The 18,695-nt window shown below is 47.5% G+C and overlaps 1 protein-coding gene and 1 long non-coding RNA gene across 12 annotated transcripts in view; one reads left to right on the plus strand and one right to left on the minus strand.

Moving 5' to 3' along the window:
- The window catches only part of PBX3 (PBX homeobox 3), a 95,987-nt gene extending 77,325 nt beyond the window's left edge, over window positions 1-18,662 (minus strand). For 2 of the 11 annotated variants that reach the window (XM_015879424.3, XM_015879417.3), the window contains exons 1-2: window positions 15,788-16,809; window positions 15,060-15,133 (exon numbers count right to left, since the gene is read on the minus strand). In XM_015879424.3, coding sequence (XP_015734910.1) covers window positions 15,060-15,133; window positions 15,788-15,984 — 271 coding nt within the window. In that variant the 5' untranslated portion in view covers window positions 15,985-16,809. Of the gene's footprint in view, window positions 1-15,059; window positions 15,134-15,262; window positions 15,510-15,595; window positions 16,874-17,485 lie in introns of those variants that run through there. The other 9 variants (XM_085521040.1, XM_015879419.3, XM_085521039.1 and 6 more) reach the window with 9 other exon arrangements.
- LOC146757439 (uncharacterized) lies at window positions 12,657-14,717 on the plus strand. Its single transcript, XR_014936205.1, has 2 exons — window positions 12,657-13,202; window positions 13,294-14,717. It is a non-coding gene; the product is annotated as an uncharacterized LOC146757439 (long non-coding RNA).
- Window positions 18,663-18,695: the final 33 nt, after the last annotated feature.

An 18,695-nucleotide genomic window follows, 5' to 3' on the forward strand; every position in this document is an offset into this window, starting at 1 on the left:
TCAATGAGGAACCTTGGAGTTTTAACCTTTCTTCCCGTTTCTTGGCAATACTCTTCCCTTGCCACATTCTGACCTGTCAGCACTTTGGAAATGAAGACCATGAAATTCCATCTGTAAAAACCCGAGAAACACCAACCCGATAGAGAGCTTTAAAAATTCTCAATTACACTAATTATTGCATTGCAAATTAAAATGATCTAACACATAAATGGCAGAAATCAGAAATCTCTTTTAAGCACAAACAGCAAAAAGTGTCCTTTTAAGCCGGTATGAAAAAATCCATCTAATCTGTGCTTACAATAATATTTATGAAATAAAAAACAGAGAGGAAAAATTGCAGTAATGTACTCTGGGTGACCTCTGCTTTCCAGAGAGAATGAAAACAGCCTTTTGCTTTTCAATCCCCATCAAAGTGGAGTTAAAGGAGGGACAGCATTCCCTTGCTCACTGCCATTAATCATTGCTTTCTTCGAGCAAGTGCGTATTAATTTCTGTCATCCCAAACATCATCGAGTATTGTTACAGCACCGTTCACTCCTCATTCACCACCAGTTGTTACCAGTTTCCCTACGCTGAGCAGAGACAGGGTGAATCGTGTGGATTTCAGTGTTAGAGGCCTTTATCCCTGGGGTGCTGACACCAATTAAGCCATTTCAAGAAGAAATGAGAACAGGCGCAACCCTTCTCTGTAACAAGAGCTTGCACCTAGCATTGGCAGGTTGCCATTCGCCGCTGCCTTGCACCACACAAACACGCTGCCACCTCCCCTGAATCACACAGCGCTCACATCTCCACGCCATACCCAGCACGCTGCTTCAGATCCTCAGTGCAAAACTCAGCGCAGGGGATTCTGCCATCACTTTCAAATCAGCATCCCAAGGTACAGAAAGGCTCTGGGACAGGACGAGACTCAAACACTAACAAACAGCTCTGCCGGCACAATATTTTTAAACAATTAACATTACCGTTAGGAGGAGACAGCTGAAACAGCATGATGAGAACGCTGCTCTTCAGCTTAATTCTAGCATCGACACATACAGGACAAGCAACAACAATTTCACCACTGCAATCCAACTGACACATTAAGTATGAAAATGAACGGAACCTTCCAGAATCACAGGATCCCTCCATAGGCATCCCCACACTGCTGGCACGGCAGCAGCCCTGTCTGGGGGCCAGCAGGAATTACAAATCGCACCCTTCAAAAAAAGTTACCTCAAATCCTCAAGATCAACACGCTTAATGAGTTTAATTAATACCATTTGTACATTGCTAAAGTTGTACATTGCTAAAGTGTGTGTAGAGATTTATCAAACTCTCTGGCACTATTGTTGATTTTTTCTGACCGCTTTAGATCCAATCCTTCTCCTTGTTTTAGACATTTACATCTGCTTTTAAGTTTTTATGGTTGCCTGTTGGCAGGCAGCAAAGTGGAGCTGTCGATGCTGCTGCAGAATAATGCAAGGTTTGTTATGAATTAAATATTAGAAACCTTAACGCAGCGGCCAATAAGAATTATTTGCCTTATTAAAGCAGCAGAAGACGCTGATTAAATTTTCATTGCATTGCAGTCTTTTTCCCATTTCTGCTTTCAATTCATCATTCTAATGTATGAAAGGCTTGCCGAATAATGGCATGGGGACTTAATTTCTGGAATGCAAATATGGCAAAGAAAATACCATAAATACCCTCCCAGAAAACATTAAACAGTCAGTTCTAATTAAGTGAATACTAACTAAGTAAATATTCTCTTAAAGGGAAAAAAAAAAATAAATTTCAAGATATTCCAATTCCAGGAAGGAAAGTACTAGAAATACAGGCACACAGAAATGATATGGAGCTTTGATGATCTGAATTTCACAAGAGGAAGCTAAGCGTGTTTAATCCATTGAGTTTTCAGACACCCATAGAAATGTTTGTATTATTAGTAAATATCAGAAAACACAATCCTGCTTTGATTAGCTGAGCTTTGTACTTCTTAGGTACTGTAAACAAACATACAGCCATATGTATGGGAGTGAATGGCCTGGAGCAAGCACTCTAAATCAGGTGATCCACATATGTTTGTTCTGCAAAGCAAAACACTTTAACACTCCCCAGTTTAGCGGTGTGGCACCCTCTGAAAATAAAATTCCTTTAGAAATATAAATAAAATTTCTTCTGATGACCAAAAAGAACCAAACAAAAAGGTCTCTGGAAATGACGTGCAGCTGGAACATCAGCCAACAACTTCAAATCTGTACTAACAGCGACTGCAGGTATGTTTGGGAAACACAGTCAAACAACATCTTGTAACCACGCGTCCTGTGCTGAAGGTTGTTCATGTTCCTGCCTCCATGTGCATCAGAAGGAAAATGAACTTCAAGTATCCATTTCCCCTAGAGAAAATCTCTTCCCTGAAACTCTGCATCTAATGAAATGGGGATCTATAAATAGCAGCATCATTACCATGAGAGCACTTGCTTTGTACCAGGCTCTGCATCCAACCCTCTTCACACTAACATCTAGTAGACTTCAGTGTAATTCCTCTATAGGATGATCAATATTAGGACAGTTAAAATGTGTTGTACATTTAAACTGCAGAGTATATTTACTCACCAAGCTTGCTAAAACGTAAGAACGTGCAATGCGACCCTGCCTTTCTCTGCTCACACTTACTAAGGACTTTCTTATTGTCTTAAATGAGACGAGTGCTGCTCCATAACTTCCCTCTGATGTTATAGAGACATGCATTGTGACAAGACAAAAGCCATAATATACCTGAAATGTTCCCTGCTGAAATCTCTCGATGAACCTCATTAAGATGGTTACTCCATTGCAAACATTGCCTACTGACGTGCTGCTGCAGTAAACTCCTCCTTAAACTGTTGAATACAGTAAGTGAGCATTTAATCAGTAAACGGAGTGATTTGGAAACAGGCTTCACTTCTGCTCAGAAAACAGGATTTACCAATTGCGATAGATCATTTCAGAAAGTTAACCAATAATTAATTTCACTGTTGGTTGTAAATTAAACTGTACCACGAGACAATGCACTGCAGGAACGTGGAGGAAAAAGGGGACTATTTATTTGGTGTCTGCATAAAATGTGTTGATACTCAGATATTTACGCTGCCCTTCATTAAAGGTAAATACTCAGTTACATTTGCATCTCCCACATACAAAGGGCTCAATTGTTCTGCTAATTTCACATCTCTTAAAATAAATATGATAAAATGTTTCAGTGGGTGGATGAGTTTAAAGGCTTTTATTCTCTGTGACAAAATTATTGATGACAACATATCATAAATGGCACTTACTCCATATACACATGTCACAAGAAAATGTAAAATATTAGAACAGTTATGCATGCAGGAACATTTACCTTTAAAATGAAAATATAACATCCCCATTTTAAAAACCATGTGGTTAAATCGGGAGAATACATATAGAGAAAAATAGGACACAAAATTTCACACGCGCTTAAACTGATTTTCTCCCAGCTTACACAGACCGCACACGTCCTAACATTTCACTGACTTTACTTAAGCCCCAAATACGCAGCCCACTGGTGAATGGCAGAGAAACAAGACGGCCAAGCAGAGCTCCTGAGCGTACTGAGCGACTGCCCTGTAGCTCAAATGAACCTGTCTGGGGGCAGCTCTACTTCTATGTGTTATCAACCTTTAACTCATTTAATATAAAACCAGCATAGAACTATGCACCTTCCATCAAAATCAGCACAGAAAGTGGAATGTATTTAAAACACAGTAGGATGGGAAACGGTGTTCATATGACTTAAACGAACTGTACTTCTGCTGGAATGCATTATTATCTCTTACAGGCAGTAATGCTAGAGAAACGTTCTGCACACATTGCCAATGTGAAGATCTTCACGTTACAATCTTTTTTTCATCATCCAGACATACCTCTGAGAGCCTAAAAAGGGATTAGTGCAAATATCGTGGGTTTTTGTATTTTAATACGATTAATATTACAAGACACACAAAGATGTTTGAAAGCAAGGATTTAAGAGAAAGAAGCTGAGTAAGTAAAGCCCGGAAAACGTAATCAACATCAGAGTGAAATACTGGGCAGCAAAGGCTGCAGTTTAGGGAAAGTGAGGCTCAGCAAAGACGTAAGGAGAGGGAGACAGGGAGCGGCCTGTCCACACACACCCATACCAAAATAAGAAATACCCACAGGATCTGACAGCCCATGCAAACAGTGAAACTTGCAGGCCCGTCTGCAGAGGAGAGCAGCAGGCACACAAGGCAGGAGCAGCGGCACGGAGCAGGCAGGCAATGGCGGGGCTGCGGCTCACGCTCCGAGCGCCGATCGAGCAGAGCAGCTCAGCGGCACTTGACAACAGCAGTGCTCCCACAATTGTAACCCTCAAATCCAATCAATCGTTGCTCTTTGCATTTCAAGCAGCTCCTGGCTGCCACTGCCTGAAGATAACTATTTTACCACCTCTGTCATGCCTAATTAACAAGTCAGATGTACAATTTAGAAATTTTGCAATTAACCTGCTAAAATATTGCTGGAGGATGCTAATTGTTATGCCAGTTGCCATAAAAGCTCATTTGCATAACTTATGTGTGAAAAACAATTATGAGCGGCGTTCACAGACGCGGTCCACAAACTGCTCCTAGCTACGGATGAGAGGGCCACAAAAACACTTAATTCATTGCCCACAAAATTATGTTCCCCCTTTTCTTAAACAGCATCTGTTTTGTGAAGCTATATTCATAGAAAATCCCCAAATCAACAATTAGAAGCATATGTAAATGTGCGATTACAGTTCTTTTTCTTTCATTGACAAGATCCCATCTGCATGCGGTGCGGGTGGCAACGCCAGGCCCTGGGCCTCGGCCTCACACCCAGCCCCAGCTCCACACCCAGCCTCATGCCCAGCGTCAGCCCCAGCTCCAGCACCCCACATAGCCCCACACCAGCCCCATACCCAGCTGTGGGAGGCCATGGGCAGAGGACTCGCTGCTCTCAGGTCTGCACAGCAGCATCTCTGGGAGCCACTTTAGCAACAAAGCAGCTAAAGTCAATTGTTTCTTCAGTGAATAGGCTTCTGTTCTTCAGCATATATTTGCTGAGGCATTTCGGGCAGATTTTTACCATTTCATTGGAGTCTGTAGAACATGGTTGTTGTACAAATATTTACATTAGGGCCGACCACAGCCTTACTGCGCTTCCTGGAGAGAATAACATCCCCAGTCTTGTCATCCCACTCTGAAGGCCTGAGCCCTGTTCTCGCCGCTCTCACTGCCCTCGCGTGCACAGCCAGAAGCTGATTCCATCGGGCAGCAGTGGCCAATGCACACTCTTCACCAAGCCCAACCATGCCACGGCTTTAGACCAGAAAAACAAATGCCCTGTTTTTTGGCTTCCTGGGGAAGACGTGCCAAGGACTAATTGCTCTTTCAGGTTTCTCTTTAAGCAGGCAGTTTGCTCAGCCACTGTTCAGTCCACTAAATATTATTAAACAAAATTAAAACAAAACAAAAAAAAACAAAAAAAACAATCTAATGTAAAGCCAAAAACACAGCAGGGCTCAGCAGCGGTGACATCACTGCATCGATGATGCTCGTTCCCTTCCAAAATATTAGGGATTTAAAAGTTACATAACAATCACGGTGATTAAACAGCAGCTGTTATGATAATCAGTCAGTAAAAGGAAATTGATTTGTTAAGCGCTAGCAACTACAATATTATTAGACTCTCAGTATATTGAAAGGAAGAAATATTTCCTTCATTGAACACAAAATGCCATAAATTTAGGTAAACCAAAATTAGTTCATGTAATACACTGACATCCAAGAATTTATGTATATAGAGACTATCATTTAATTTTCAGACATTCAATTTCTATACTTGGTCACAGTCAGAAGGTCAAGAACCAACAAGTCAATAAGTTCCCAAGCTCCCTATCGATGTCACCGCTGCCCCACCAGGCACAGCTCAGCTCACAAGTCCCCCCGGGCAGCACAGCACTGCTGCACCCTGCCCACGGCCTCACAGCAACGCAGGAAATATGAGGGAGCAGAAGTGACGGTTCCCACCCTATTTGAATAACAAGTAAAAAGCTAGAAATACCTCCACTGAGTGTTATTACCAACTGTATCCCCAGGTTTTATAGTGACAGGACTGTGCTATGATTTCTGAGAAAACCTCAGCATAAAGCCCCATAAACCCAACCACTCCTGCAATGTATCACCTTATCTAGTGCACAACCATTTCCACAACTTTTCATGTTAGTACAGTTTGTTCAAATATGGTAATAAATGCATCCTTGAAGTCAGACAAGAATCACTGCACCACTGACTGAGACTGGCTCTTAGTAGTGGCAGTTAACCACGCCAACAGATCTCGCATAAAGGCAATAAGCAAACATTTTGGTGGCGTGAATTACAAACGTTTGCTAAAAGCACGCTTCCTTCTTTAATCAACAGATGCATTGTAGGTGTGCTTCAACCACCCTTTCTAGCAGGTAATCACATCCGCAAAGCTATTGCTAAAGAACAGCGATCCTCATCCCAAGCGAGCAAACGGTCTGTGCTGAACAGAGCCACCGTGCTCAAAGCAGCCCAACAGCCTTCTGCTAAGGTTTCACATCACTAATTAAGGCAAAGAAAAGCAGGGTCCAAGGAAAACCCAATCTGCTCACCTGCAGCAAGTAAGGCCTCGCTTCGACTCACTGTGATGTGACTAATGAGAGTACTGTAAATCATTCTAGTAGATTATTTCTTAATGTTGCAGTTTTAATTATACTCAATACTTAATAAAACTTCCATCATACAACACCAACTTAACACCATCTCACAAAAATTTCTGGTAGGCAACATTCCCGATACTTACAGATAGGAAATGTGGGGCAAAAAATGGTAACATTTGAGAGCACCCATATGACCTTCATCAAGACAGCAGCCAGACTTGGCCTGCTCCCACTCAGGTCTCCGTGTCCCCATGGGAGGAAGGCTGCACCAAGCACCAGCAGGAAACACAGCTTGAGGCACAGGTCCTCCACCCCAGCTGCCTCCTCCAACAGAATTAATGCCCTTAGGAACTTCCAGTAGCAGAAAGTTTGGCCCCCAAATGTTTTCATCATGTAGTTTTTTGCTCAAGAATGTTGAGCTCAAAATAAGCAACTGGAGACAGGTGATGCTTTCCTCCTCTTCCTGCAATAAAAGCAGGCTTTGCAGGTTTGGGTGCCATCCTCCCAGCAGTGCGCGGCTCACCACAGCACAGCTGGCACAGCAGCAGCACCCACAGCGTGCCCATGGGCCTGCAGGTCGTGTCTTGTGTGCTTCACCATACAAACTTCCCAACAGCCATCGACTTCAGCTGCCAGGACCAGCAAGGCCGTGTGCGCAAGGACCTTCACAGAGAGCCCTGGTGTTATTTCTTAGCCCCTTTCCTTTCATTTGACTACTGGGGCTCACCATGAGCACTGTCACGCCAGCACTGCTCCCCTGCTGGACTCTGACAACATTCTGTGGAGGAGATGGGCACATGGGCACAGCCACTCTGCAAGCACTCAGCAATGACCACCAGAGGCTTTGTTTGGTTCAGTTCGGCTTTATTTTTTGGTAAGTTTATGTTCCATTTCCAGAATTACTTCTCAGATATTTTTAAACAGTATTATAAAAAGCTAACTAACCACAAAACTGCAGTAAAGCAGCTCCAAGGCTGCATAAAGCATGCACACACACACAAAAGGAAAATGTGAACTAAATCAGAAACTCTCACTGCTGAGCCATCCTGGAGTGTCCTAATACTGCGGAGGTCTCAGCGCAGTGATCGTACCTACCATATCTGCTCTAATAAATAGGTTCAATGAGTTGAGTTAAGGGCAGAGTTTAACTATTAACTCAAAATTTCCTCGCCGTTATGGCTGTAAGTCAATCCCTTAATGTTACTTTAACGCAGATTCTGGCAGTTGAATAAAATCTATGGTCAATATTACAACCCGTTCCTTCCTCAATGAACAAAAATATACGTGTGATTTACATAAGAAATCCTTAGAAATCCTGTAAGGGAGTGGGGCAGTCAATGCTCCAGGCCTGGCTGCCCAGGAACCCACACTGACCGCTTCACTTCAGCCACCCAGGACCTCCTTACCCAAAGCCCCGGAGCAGCAGAAATACCCCCACGCAAGCACAGGCTTCAGCACAGTAACAGCTAGCAGGCAACAAGGTTATAAAACAGAGCTGTAAGATATATCTAAAATAATACCGCAAAAATCAGATGACACAAAGAATTCTAATACTTTCCTTTTGTTAAGATACAGTAACTGAGAATACAATGAAATTCTTCATGTTCAGTATCTCCCATTAGATCAATTAATATTCAGAGAAAGCCTTTAACATGAAGTTTAAATAATCATAGAAGGAGAAAAAGAACCACCAATGTTCTAGAAGCTTCTCTAGACCTTTCAATCAATTTTATTTATATGCAAAACCAAGAGAAACTCAGAAAAAACAAAGCTCCTCCTGATGCTAAAGCTCTCAATTTACTGACAGGCAAATGGCTTCATGCTGCCACTTAATCTCATTTCTTGCATAATGCCCTCTAATTAGCATATCAAAGTGAATTAATACTTCTAGGGCATTAGCAATGGGAAAATCTGCTCCAGGCTTCACAATAGCAGTTAAGCAAGAGCCAAGAAATCCTCAAAAACACCACAAACCACTTTGCATTGCAAAACTGTTCAATTTATTTATCCTCTCTCTCTAAACACTTTTACCGCACACTGTTTTACTACTGTTCACCAAACAAAATGATAATTGCCAAAGTTACCAGCATCTGTAATGCCTGTTTAGAATCTTAATTTAGATTGTATGCTTCGAGATCTCAAGATGCTTTCATCTTTATCATACACAACGGGATGTACTGAAAAATCGCTGCCCATATAAAAAATATATACAACGAGGATAATATTCTTATATTCCATTTCCACTTGCAATAAATAATTAAAACCCAAATAACGTGTGAAAAAGCCACCTGCTGGACAATGAGGAATAAGAGATTAGCTTTAAATGTTGATGCATGACTTGAGCATAGCAAAAGGTTCTGACCTGTAAACACACACAAACCCACCCCCCCTTCCAAGTGATTGATCTGCAGGACGCGTGATATCCAGCAACTCGCACGGACTGCTGCGAGTCGGAGAGACCGTGCAACGTGCGCCGAGCCCATCGTTTACAAAGGAATCCCAAGGAAAATGTCTAACGTGGTATAAAACTAAACTAAATGCATCATGACTTTTGTTTTTTGTTCTCACGCAAAACAAGGCCTTTTTACCCAGTTCCTGGAGCAGAAATGGGTTATAGCCGCTAGCATTTTTTCTTTCAAAGATATTTTCAGAATCTGATCTTTGTCACATTATTTTGCCCGCTAAATATAAGGCACATTTTATAAACAGAGACTAAAGAGAAAACCCTGACAGCCCATCATGCAGAGCCGCGGCACTGAGCCGGGAAGGCAGCGCAGCGCCAGGCAGGCCGGCAACAAAGAGCAGCAGCAACACCGGGGTCAGCGCGGCTTTCTGCAACCGTTTGCAACACGAAAGCAAAAATGAAGCATGAGAGTAACAAAATAAATAATGATAGATATTTATCCAGTGCTTGGAGCCTATCTAAAGAACGCACATTATTGAAAAATATATACCATTCGAGCAGCAGGGTTCATTTCCCTCCATATTTAATTCCCTGTTTACTTCCACTGCAAAGACAGCATTATGGAAGAGCTCTAACGTCCAGCTGAGAAGCACAATTCATCCGTTTGGCTGATGAACTACTCTAACTTTATAAAAGCATGAACTACAAGAGCTGACAGAAACTTTAATAATTTATATTAAATATTGATGTGAATTATTTACTCCATTCATACTTAGAGACATGAATTGCCTACCAGAGAAAAGCAAATGTGACAAAAGGTCAACATGATGGTGAAAAAAGGCAGGCTGTGTCAGGCATGTGTTATCTGAACCACGCTGATCACCTTGATAAGCGAATAGCATTAAACATGACTGCTGAGAAAACAAACAAAGCATTCTTCTCAGGGTGTCAATTGGTGGCACACAAACAGCTCCATCCAGTTCTACCAACCATACCAGAAAAGGAAAACTCTGCCGAGCTCTGCGCTCACTTTGACTCGGTAGCGCACACTTAGGATTCATTCTTATTATTCACAAAGATATTCATCAAACCCTCATGTGCGTGATGTGCAAGGAATTCCAAAGCAGCCTAAAAACCGATACTAACTGGACTCTCTTTCCCTGCTACATAATTATTAATATAGCCTTCCTATATATTTTAATATTGTATTACATCTGTAACAATTTAGTGCATCTAATTCTGCTTATATTTGTCTACAGTAGTCTGTAAGTATCATTATATTAATGTTGCACACAAATCAATATTTAAATTGAAAAAAGACAGTGTAATATCCGCATGGTACAACTTTTTCATTGAAAGCAGTAGGAATAGAGGTTGATAAACGTGTTAAATCCTGCAGAAAGGGGCTCTTTTGCATTCACTGCGTGCTATTATTATAATTTATCTCTCGATGCAAAAATTCCTTAACTTACAACAGGCACCCTAAAATAAACTGCACGGTAGCTCACAGAATTTACTATTTTCACATAAGCAAGCGAATGTGTCAAATTCAAAAATAAAATGAAGGACCTTATAAATAGCTATAAAATAAAATGAATCCCTGCTCCTACTTAAATTAGTATCGACAAGTACGTCCACATTTACCCTTCACGGAGGGCAAAAAAAAAAAAAAAAAAAAAGAAAAAGGACCTGGAAGTACAAATCCTGGTAATCCACATGAAGACTGGTACTGAACTGCAGCAAGGAGCACCATCAGAGCTGCGCTCCTAACGCACGCTGCAGGTACAGGTTCTGCACGACAAGGTATCCCAGTTTTTTCTAATGAAAATGATCCCCACGTCCTGTTAGAAATTCACCAAAGGGAGAACTGTGATTGTGGATACGTTTGAACCAGATGACCAAATGACACACGGGATATTTATCCAATTTGTTTTTTTCTAGAAGGACATTAATGAAGAAGAGCAATGCCTTTGCCATAAGGACACTGTAACCAACCCAATATTCCACCGCATGTCTTCCTTTGTAATACATCTGCTGATAATTGAAAAAAATACCATTCAGAAGCAGAACCGATGATTCAAGGAAAAATCTAGGACATGAAGCATGAGAAAGGAAACAAAAGCTAAACAATTACACCGAAGAAAAGATGCATTCACATAAACACACAGTGTTTATTTCCCTGTGCAGTCAGGGTACATCAGAAATAGGTATTCAGCACCTTGAAAATAACACCAGGACTGCACATCAGTATTTTAAATAGCTGAACTGAGAAACAATAACAGCACAGTTGGTGTTAAGGAAATGGCTAACATACATACACACACATACACATCCACGTGTGCCGTCAGTGCCACTTCATGGTTTCATTTGAATCCTCTAACATTCAGATCGCATTGTTAGCATTGCACATTATGATAAATTATTGCAAGTTAGTTGCACTGAATAATAATTTACACACAGCGAAAAGCTGAAATTTATGTAACACAAGGGAATGACACCGTGCTACAATTTAAAAAAAGAAAAAAAGAAGTGAAAAAAAAAAGGGTTAATATCTTCAAACTGTTGTAGGAGAAGAGGCAAAAAGCGAGTTCTTCCCCGCGAGTCACCTATCAGGCAGCTTACAGATGGTGCAGCATATTGACAAGGGTTGTTTCTGAAAGAGTTGGGCCATTTTCATCAATAACGAGCGCTGCAGCACGGAAGGGCACGATACAGACCTTTAATCTTCAGAACGGCACTGGGTGGTAGTTTACAGTTAAAGCAACAAAAATGTTTTAGCTCACGTGAAGAACGGCAAGAAATGACCCTCGTAGTTAATTTCACTACTGGTCTGGCTTATTTATTTATTTCTTTTATTCTTTAAAACCAAATTCTTTACAAGAGGAGAATATTTTTAATGAACATTTTCTTCCTCGCTCTTTAGACATAAAAAATAGTTCAAGCAGCCCAACCAGCCAAGCAGGCCTTTTCTCCCCCTGCGGACACCTCCTGCAGTCGAGAAGTTCATTAAGTTTTATGATCTTCCCAAGTCAGTCCTGCTTATAAGCCTCACAAAGGCCACAAATCTGGCAAACCATCATGTATGCCATTAGGCTTTACTAGTAAATGAATGCTATTTAGGGTTTGCAGTGACAGTAAATTAGGGTTTGCTTGGCAGCTATCATTGTTTTTGTTGGACTTACGCAAATAAATAAATAAATGTATCCACGAATGCATGGCTGCATTCAGATGTTTTTATATGTGTGCTCCTCCCCACAGAAAAGATTTTTGAAGACAAAAGTAATCATCTATCGACACAGTCACAGATGTACTTCTATGTCATCCCACTGGGAAATAATTGCAATTCCCTAACTGTTTTAAGATTGTAAGAATTAATACATTTTCATTTCTTGTCTCCGTGAAAATAGCCAGTACCTCAGGTACAGCGCTGTGCTAACAGAGGATTAATCAAACCCCCGATCCCGAGGATTTTTAGTGCACAAATAGGAGAGATTGAAAAAAACAAAGGCGCAGCTCAGTTCTGGCTTCCTGCTGCTGGGCGCCGCAGACAGACGGACACTCAGGAATGCAACAGATGTGCTGCGCGCCCCGACTGCGGCGCGAGGGGCTTCTGAAAGGCACCTCCCAGCGCAGGCACAGCTCCGCCAGCACAGCCCACCGGCCCTGGCCGCCCGGCTTCATGTGCACCAGAGGGGCTTCAGGAGAACTTTGGGCAACATTTTTCCTTGAACTAATTAAAGAAATGCGTGGCATTTAGTTTCCTTATGAAAACCATGCTACCTTGTGGTTGCCTCTAAGAATGCACGTTTCTATTAATACCTGCAAAGCCTTTAAGTGCATTATGCAGCACTTTCTTAAATGTTAAAATGTTAAAAAAGAAATGTCAGGCTAAATTCGGCGAGCACGGTGACTTGCTTTGTACATGGAAATACCTCACATGAAGAAAAAAAACAAACGATCGCCTAACCCTGAGTGCACAGCAGAAAGGCTTCAGATGCAATGCATCCATTAACTCATGCTGGGACGTGACGGCGCTGCTCAACCTAAGCTGGGGATTCCTCCACTTATTGTCTCTGCCACCCTCACAAAGTACTCACTGACTGTACTGAACATCAGTAAAGCATAAAAAAGAACATAATTCAACATAAATTTGACTTAAATATTGCATTTCTTATTTCAGAGCAGACCCGACTGCGATTGCACGCTGTGCACTGGCTGCAGGCTCCCTTCTCACCCCTCAGAAGGGAGCGACGAAGCCATCACACGGATCCTGCTGCCAGCACCAAGGTAAACTTCGGTTCTGATGGAAAAGCATTGAATCCCAGAGCACAGTCCAACCTGGGAACCTGGACCATGACACTAAGCAGACAATGAGGGGAAGGGGAGTCCCTGCATTAATGCCTCTCAGACTGCTTGTCCTTACAGTTCTGAACTGTTTGAGCTGTTCCCTATGAAAACAGTTTACAGGAGTTATGCCAGGATTTGTGCTCCACTCTCGGTGCTGCAGCACGCTGACCAGAGTCACGCTGACACGGAGCTCCAGGAGCCCTGGATGCCCGTCCCCATGACCCAGCTCCTGTCTGCCACCACCCGCACCCCGGGCAGGTGCTGCTGGGCCTGGCAAGCTCCCTCCTTTCCCCACAGGGTCCTCCCCTTCCCTGTGGGTCCTCATCTGTTCTACCAGAAGCAACTCGAAAACTTGGCTGTGCTGCTCGGAGCACAAAGGCTGGATCTCAACTCACACGTTGTCACTGAAACACTTGAAAACATTACAAATCTCAGAACCTTCTCAGGTTCCCTTTTACTTCTGCACAAACAGCAGCACCAGCAAACACTCACTGCCAGCAGCAACCCCCTTACAGCCCGGGGTGTTCCGGGGACAGCCCTGCCAGGGGCTGGCTGTGCTCCCCAAGCCCCCTGCACGCACAGGGTCACAGGACCCAGGACCCACGGCCGCTCCGGCTCAGCACAAGCAGGGGCCGCTGCCGGCACCGCTGCACGGGCACAAAGTTCAGGGCAGGAAAACAAACAGGAGCCGAGGATGGAGGGACACCGCGCAGGCAGGGGGGAGGCAGAGAGGATCGCGCTCCTTATCTGAGGTAATGTCACGCAGTGTAACGTGGAATCAATCTTAATATTTGCAGCGCAGCCGATATCCGGCTCTCAGCCGTCAGCAGAGCTGAAGCGGGACCCGGCGGCACAGGAGCCCGTGCACAACACGCGCCAACTGCACCGACAGCCGCGCACCGGGCAGCTCAGCTGGGCTCTGCTGCGTGCACGAGGCGGCTGCTAACCTCTATAACCCCAGATTTTCAGCTTGCAACTAAGAGGGCTGCAATGGAGCACCAAATACAGCTAAAAAGCAAACGAGTGCAGGTGTTCAGTTTTAAGGCCAGATTAGGAAAAAAGAAAAAAGAAAAAAAAGTCAAAAAAGTCCTTATTGTCACAATGAAGAGTACGATATTTTTCAAAATTGTCTTATTTTAAAAAAAGAAAAAATCTCTGTAAATTCAGCGATGTAAGAAATTTGCAAAAATCCCTTCAAACGCCTTCGAGACAAACGCGACATTCCTTCCCGTCTCATTAATGTTGCACGGAAAATAACGTTGTTGTGACCATCATTTCAGTGTTTCAAACCCCGCCGCCCGCAGCTGCCAACGCGGAGCCGGAGCCGGAGCCGCTCTGCACGCGCGGCCGCATCCGTCACTTCGGCGCTGCCCGTCCCTCTCCAGCGCTTCCCTCGCGGCGCTGCCGGCGCTGCACGCGGCGGATCCGGGCCCGGGCCGGGCGCTGCCGGGTGCCGCTGTGCGCCGGTACCGCGGGCAGGGCAGGGCAGGGCCGGGCGCATCCCGGAGGCGGCGGAGGGCCGCGGCCGAGCAGCGGGCGGCAGCGCCGAGGCGCGGCGGAGGAGGGCTCAAGATGGCTGCGGCGCGGGCCGGCCCTTACCTGTTTTCTCCTTGATCTCGCAGAGGACGCTGAAGAGCGCGGGCTTCATCCTGTGGCAGTTCAGCGCGTGCTTCCTGCAAGAGAGCACACACAGCGTTAGCGCCCGACGCGAACATGGCGCCCGCCGCGCCGCGCCGCCAGGCCGCCCGCAGAGCCCGGCATCGGGCCCCGAAACCGGCCCCGAAACCGGCCCCGGCCCGCACCAGGAGCGGGCCCGAGCGGGGCCGTTGCTCCGTGCCACACCGCGGCGGCGCCTCTCAGCGCCGGGCCGGGCCCGGGCCCCGCTGCGCGCGGCGTAAATCAGCGCCGTCCGGGGCTGATTTATTGCGGAGCGGCCCGGGCCGGGCCGCGCTTTGTTTCGCACGGCGGTGATTTAGGACGGCCGCGGCTCTCTCCCCCCGCGGCGGTGTCTGCTCGGCGCCGCCATCCATCTCCCGCCGCGCCGGGCACGGGGCAGCGCCGCGGAAAGTTGCGGCCCGGCCCGGGGCCCGCGGACACACGGACACACGGACACGGGACGGGGCCGGCTCGAGCACCTCCCGCTGCCGCGTTTATCGCTCGGCTCGAGGCGTTCAGCGGCGTTAAGCGGCGTTCAGCGGCGCTCCGGCCGCGCCCCGCTCGCCCGGCGGTTCCTCCGGCGCCAGAAGTTCTGTCCCGGCCGCGTTCCCGGGCCGGAGCTGCGCGCCCCACGCGCGCCGACAGACAAGGCGTAACGAGACGACACCAACTTTGCTTGCGCCTCGTCCAGGCTTTGGTCGGTGATGGTCATGATCTGGTGCAGGATGTCCCCGATGTCCTGCTTCCTGCCGTCGCCGTCGGCCCCGTCGTGTCCGTGTGGAGGCGGCAGGGCCATGCCCCCCTGCACCGAGTGCCCCGCCAGGTTGACGCCCGCCAGGGTCTGCAGCATGCGGGACTGCTCGTCCATGGCCCCGCGCCGCGGGGGCACTGAGCGCCCCGGCTCGGCCCCGCCGCTCCGCGACGGCGAGAGGCGAAAAAAAAAGGCAAAAACACCAAAAGGAAACGGCGGCCGAAGGAGCGGCGGTGCCGGGAGCGGCGGCGGCTGGAAACGCGCTGTTCTCCCCGGCGCGGTAAATCACTCTTCTTTAGTTACAGTCTTCTCCCGTCAGCACCATGTCTGTGCCGGGCCGCTGCCTGTCCCCGGAGCGATCTTCCTCCACAGCGTTTTATTATGAGCAGTAGTATGATTGTTATCCTCTGCTATTATTGTTTTTATTGTTGCTTTCTATGTCTTTTCCCCACTTTGTCCAAAGAATCTTCTATGCGAAAAGGCAACAAAAAAAAAAAAAAAAAAAAAGTAAAAAAAAAAAATAAAAAATGACAAAATGCCCAAAGTTGGATTATTCAGATCCCGCAGAAGTTGGGAGGGCAAAGAGCAAAAAGCACAACGAGCCGAGCGGCCCCGGACCGACACATCAAAACGGCACCAAAACACGAGCAAAATTAATGCCCTCCCCCCAAAAATCACCAACCATCCCGGGTGAGCGGGGGGACGGCGAGGAGCAAAGTTTGAACTCGCGCAAAGAAAAGAGCGGAAATCGAGGGGAAAGAACTGTAAAAAAATTAATTACACACTGTGTGCGAAGCAACGTGCAAAAATATCAGCCGGCGGGGATTTATGAGCGCGGCCGCCCGGTGACTGTGTGTGCTTTATGTTGTTTGATGGCCGCTCCGGTGAGGGATTGACAGCCTGCCAATGCCACTCACTCACCCCGCAGACGTGTCACCCTGTGAGCAGCGCCGGACGAGCCACAGGACGAGCCGATCCGCCCCGCCCCGCTGCGCGCCGCCCCTCCCGCCCCGCCCCGCCCCATCGGGCGTGTCCGCCGCCGCCCCGCCCCGCGCCGCGGGGTCGCCCTCCCGCCGGGCCCGGAGCCGCGGCGCTCCCCGGGGGGCGGGCTCCGCGCGGAGCGGCGGGACCGGCGGCCAATCGGCGCGGCCGCGGGCGGGCGCTCCGGCCAATCGGCGACAGAGGCGCGGCGCCGCGCCCGCCCGCCCCCGCGGAGCCCCCGCCCCCTCGGCCGAGAAACTTGCGATTGGGCCGTTCGAACGGTCACGTGGCCCCGACGAAAGCCGCTCCGGCCCCGCCCCTTCTGTTGCTATGGGAGCGCCCCGGCCTCCGCTACACGCCGGCACCGAGACGGGACCGCGGCAGCACCGCGCGGCGGGACGGGACGGGACGGGACGGGACGGGACGGGGCAGCGCCCAGAGCGTGGGCGGTTTCAGAGCGCTGAGCTTTGGGGACGGAGCTTCGGAGCTTTACGAAGTTGGGTTCCCTCAGCTCCATAGCAAACAGCGCGGGGCTGTCACAGATGTGACGTGTGTACAGAACAAACAGCGGCTCGTGCTCCCGCCGTGTTACCTGCACATCCCGCCGGCCCCGCGCCTCCCTCACCTGCCCCCTCACCTGCCCGGCCATGCCTGGCTGTCGCTGCGCGGTGTGACGGCATTAACACAGTCTCGGTTCGGCGCTGTGAAGCCCCGGCACGAATTGGAGCCGTGCTCGGCGGGGACGTGCTCTGTGTGACGGACTGCTCCGGATAAAAGTCATGTCCAAACTAAAACCTCTCCCCAACATCTCCTGGATGTGCAGCTGATGGCACAGGATCAGTGTGGCCAATAGAGCTCTCCATGTTCCTCCACAGCTCCCGCTGCTATCACAGCTGACACCACCACGTCTCCTCCCCTCAGCACCATCACTCCGACGTCCCCTGTTTGACGTGGGGTTCCTCTCCACGTCCCGTGGGGGATGTTCTGGCTATTTCGGGCTCAACACTTTTACTGTTCCTCCAGGTAGTTAGAACATTCTCTAACATCTTCCATCTTCATTACTGAGACATTTTCTGGTATGAATGATCGCGTTCTTAGTGTCATCCAGCTTTATTAAAACTGCTGCTCCAAAGAGCTGTTCTATTCTCATTATTTCGAATACTTTGCACGTCAGCTTGCATTTGTCCACCAAGTGTGAGGCTCCACAGACACAGCCGTGCTGTAGTAGAGCAGCACAGCCCTTCAGGGGCGGTTCAGTCGCAGCTCCATCCCGCACACATCCCAGCACATCCCAGCACAGCACAGCACAGCACAGCACAGCACAGCACAGCACAGCAGTGTGCTCCTGCAGTGACGCCATGGCTGATGTCCCAGCCTGTGCCTGGGAGAACAACCAGCTCCACGCTGCCAGCACGGCAGCAATGCACGGCCCAGCGCCTGGAATACGAAATAACCAGAGAACCTGGAACCAGGACGGTGCCGCCTGTCAGGGCAGCGCTGCATCTTCAGCTGGAGCCGCTGCAGCTGCAAACCGCCAATAGTTTTCTTCATTAAAAACGTACAAGGCCGTTTCATGGGATTTCTGTGTGTTTCTATTCGCAGAATCACTAACTGCGTGTTTCATCGTGACGTTTACAAACTTGTCACTGCGAAATCTCTCGATACCGCATTATTTGCGTACCGAGGCCCGCTCCGTGCAGCCGTTTGTGCGGCTCGGCCTGTTTTTACCACAGCTCGGCGCGGTTCGAACGAGCCGCTCCCGGCCCGGGCGGACCACGACGCCGCCGAGGGAACGGAGCCCGCCACGGCTGTGCGCATGCGCGCGACGGAGCGGCCGCCGCGGCTCC

This window comes from Coturnix japonica, chromosome 21 (assembly GCF_054131305.1).
Source record: "Coturnix japonica strain WE chromosome 21, WE-NBRP24, whole genome shotgun sequence".
Classification (NCBI taxonomy): domain Eukaryota; kingdom Metazoa; phylum Chordata; class Aves; order Galliformes; family Phasianidae; genus Coturnix; species Coturnix japonica.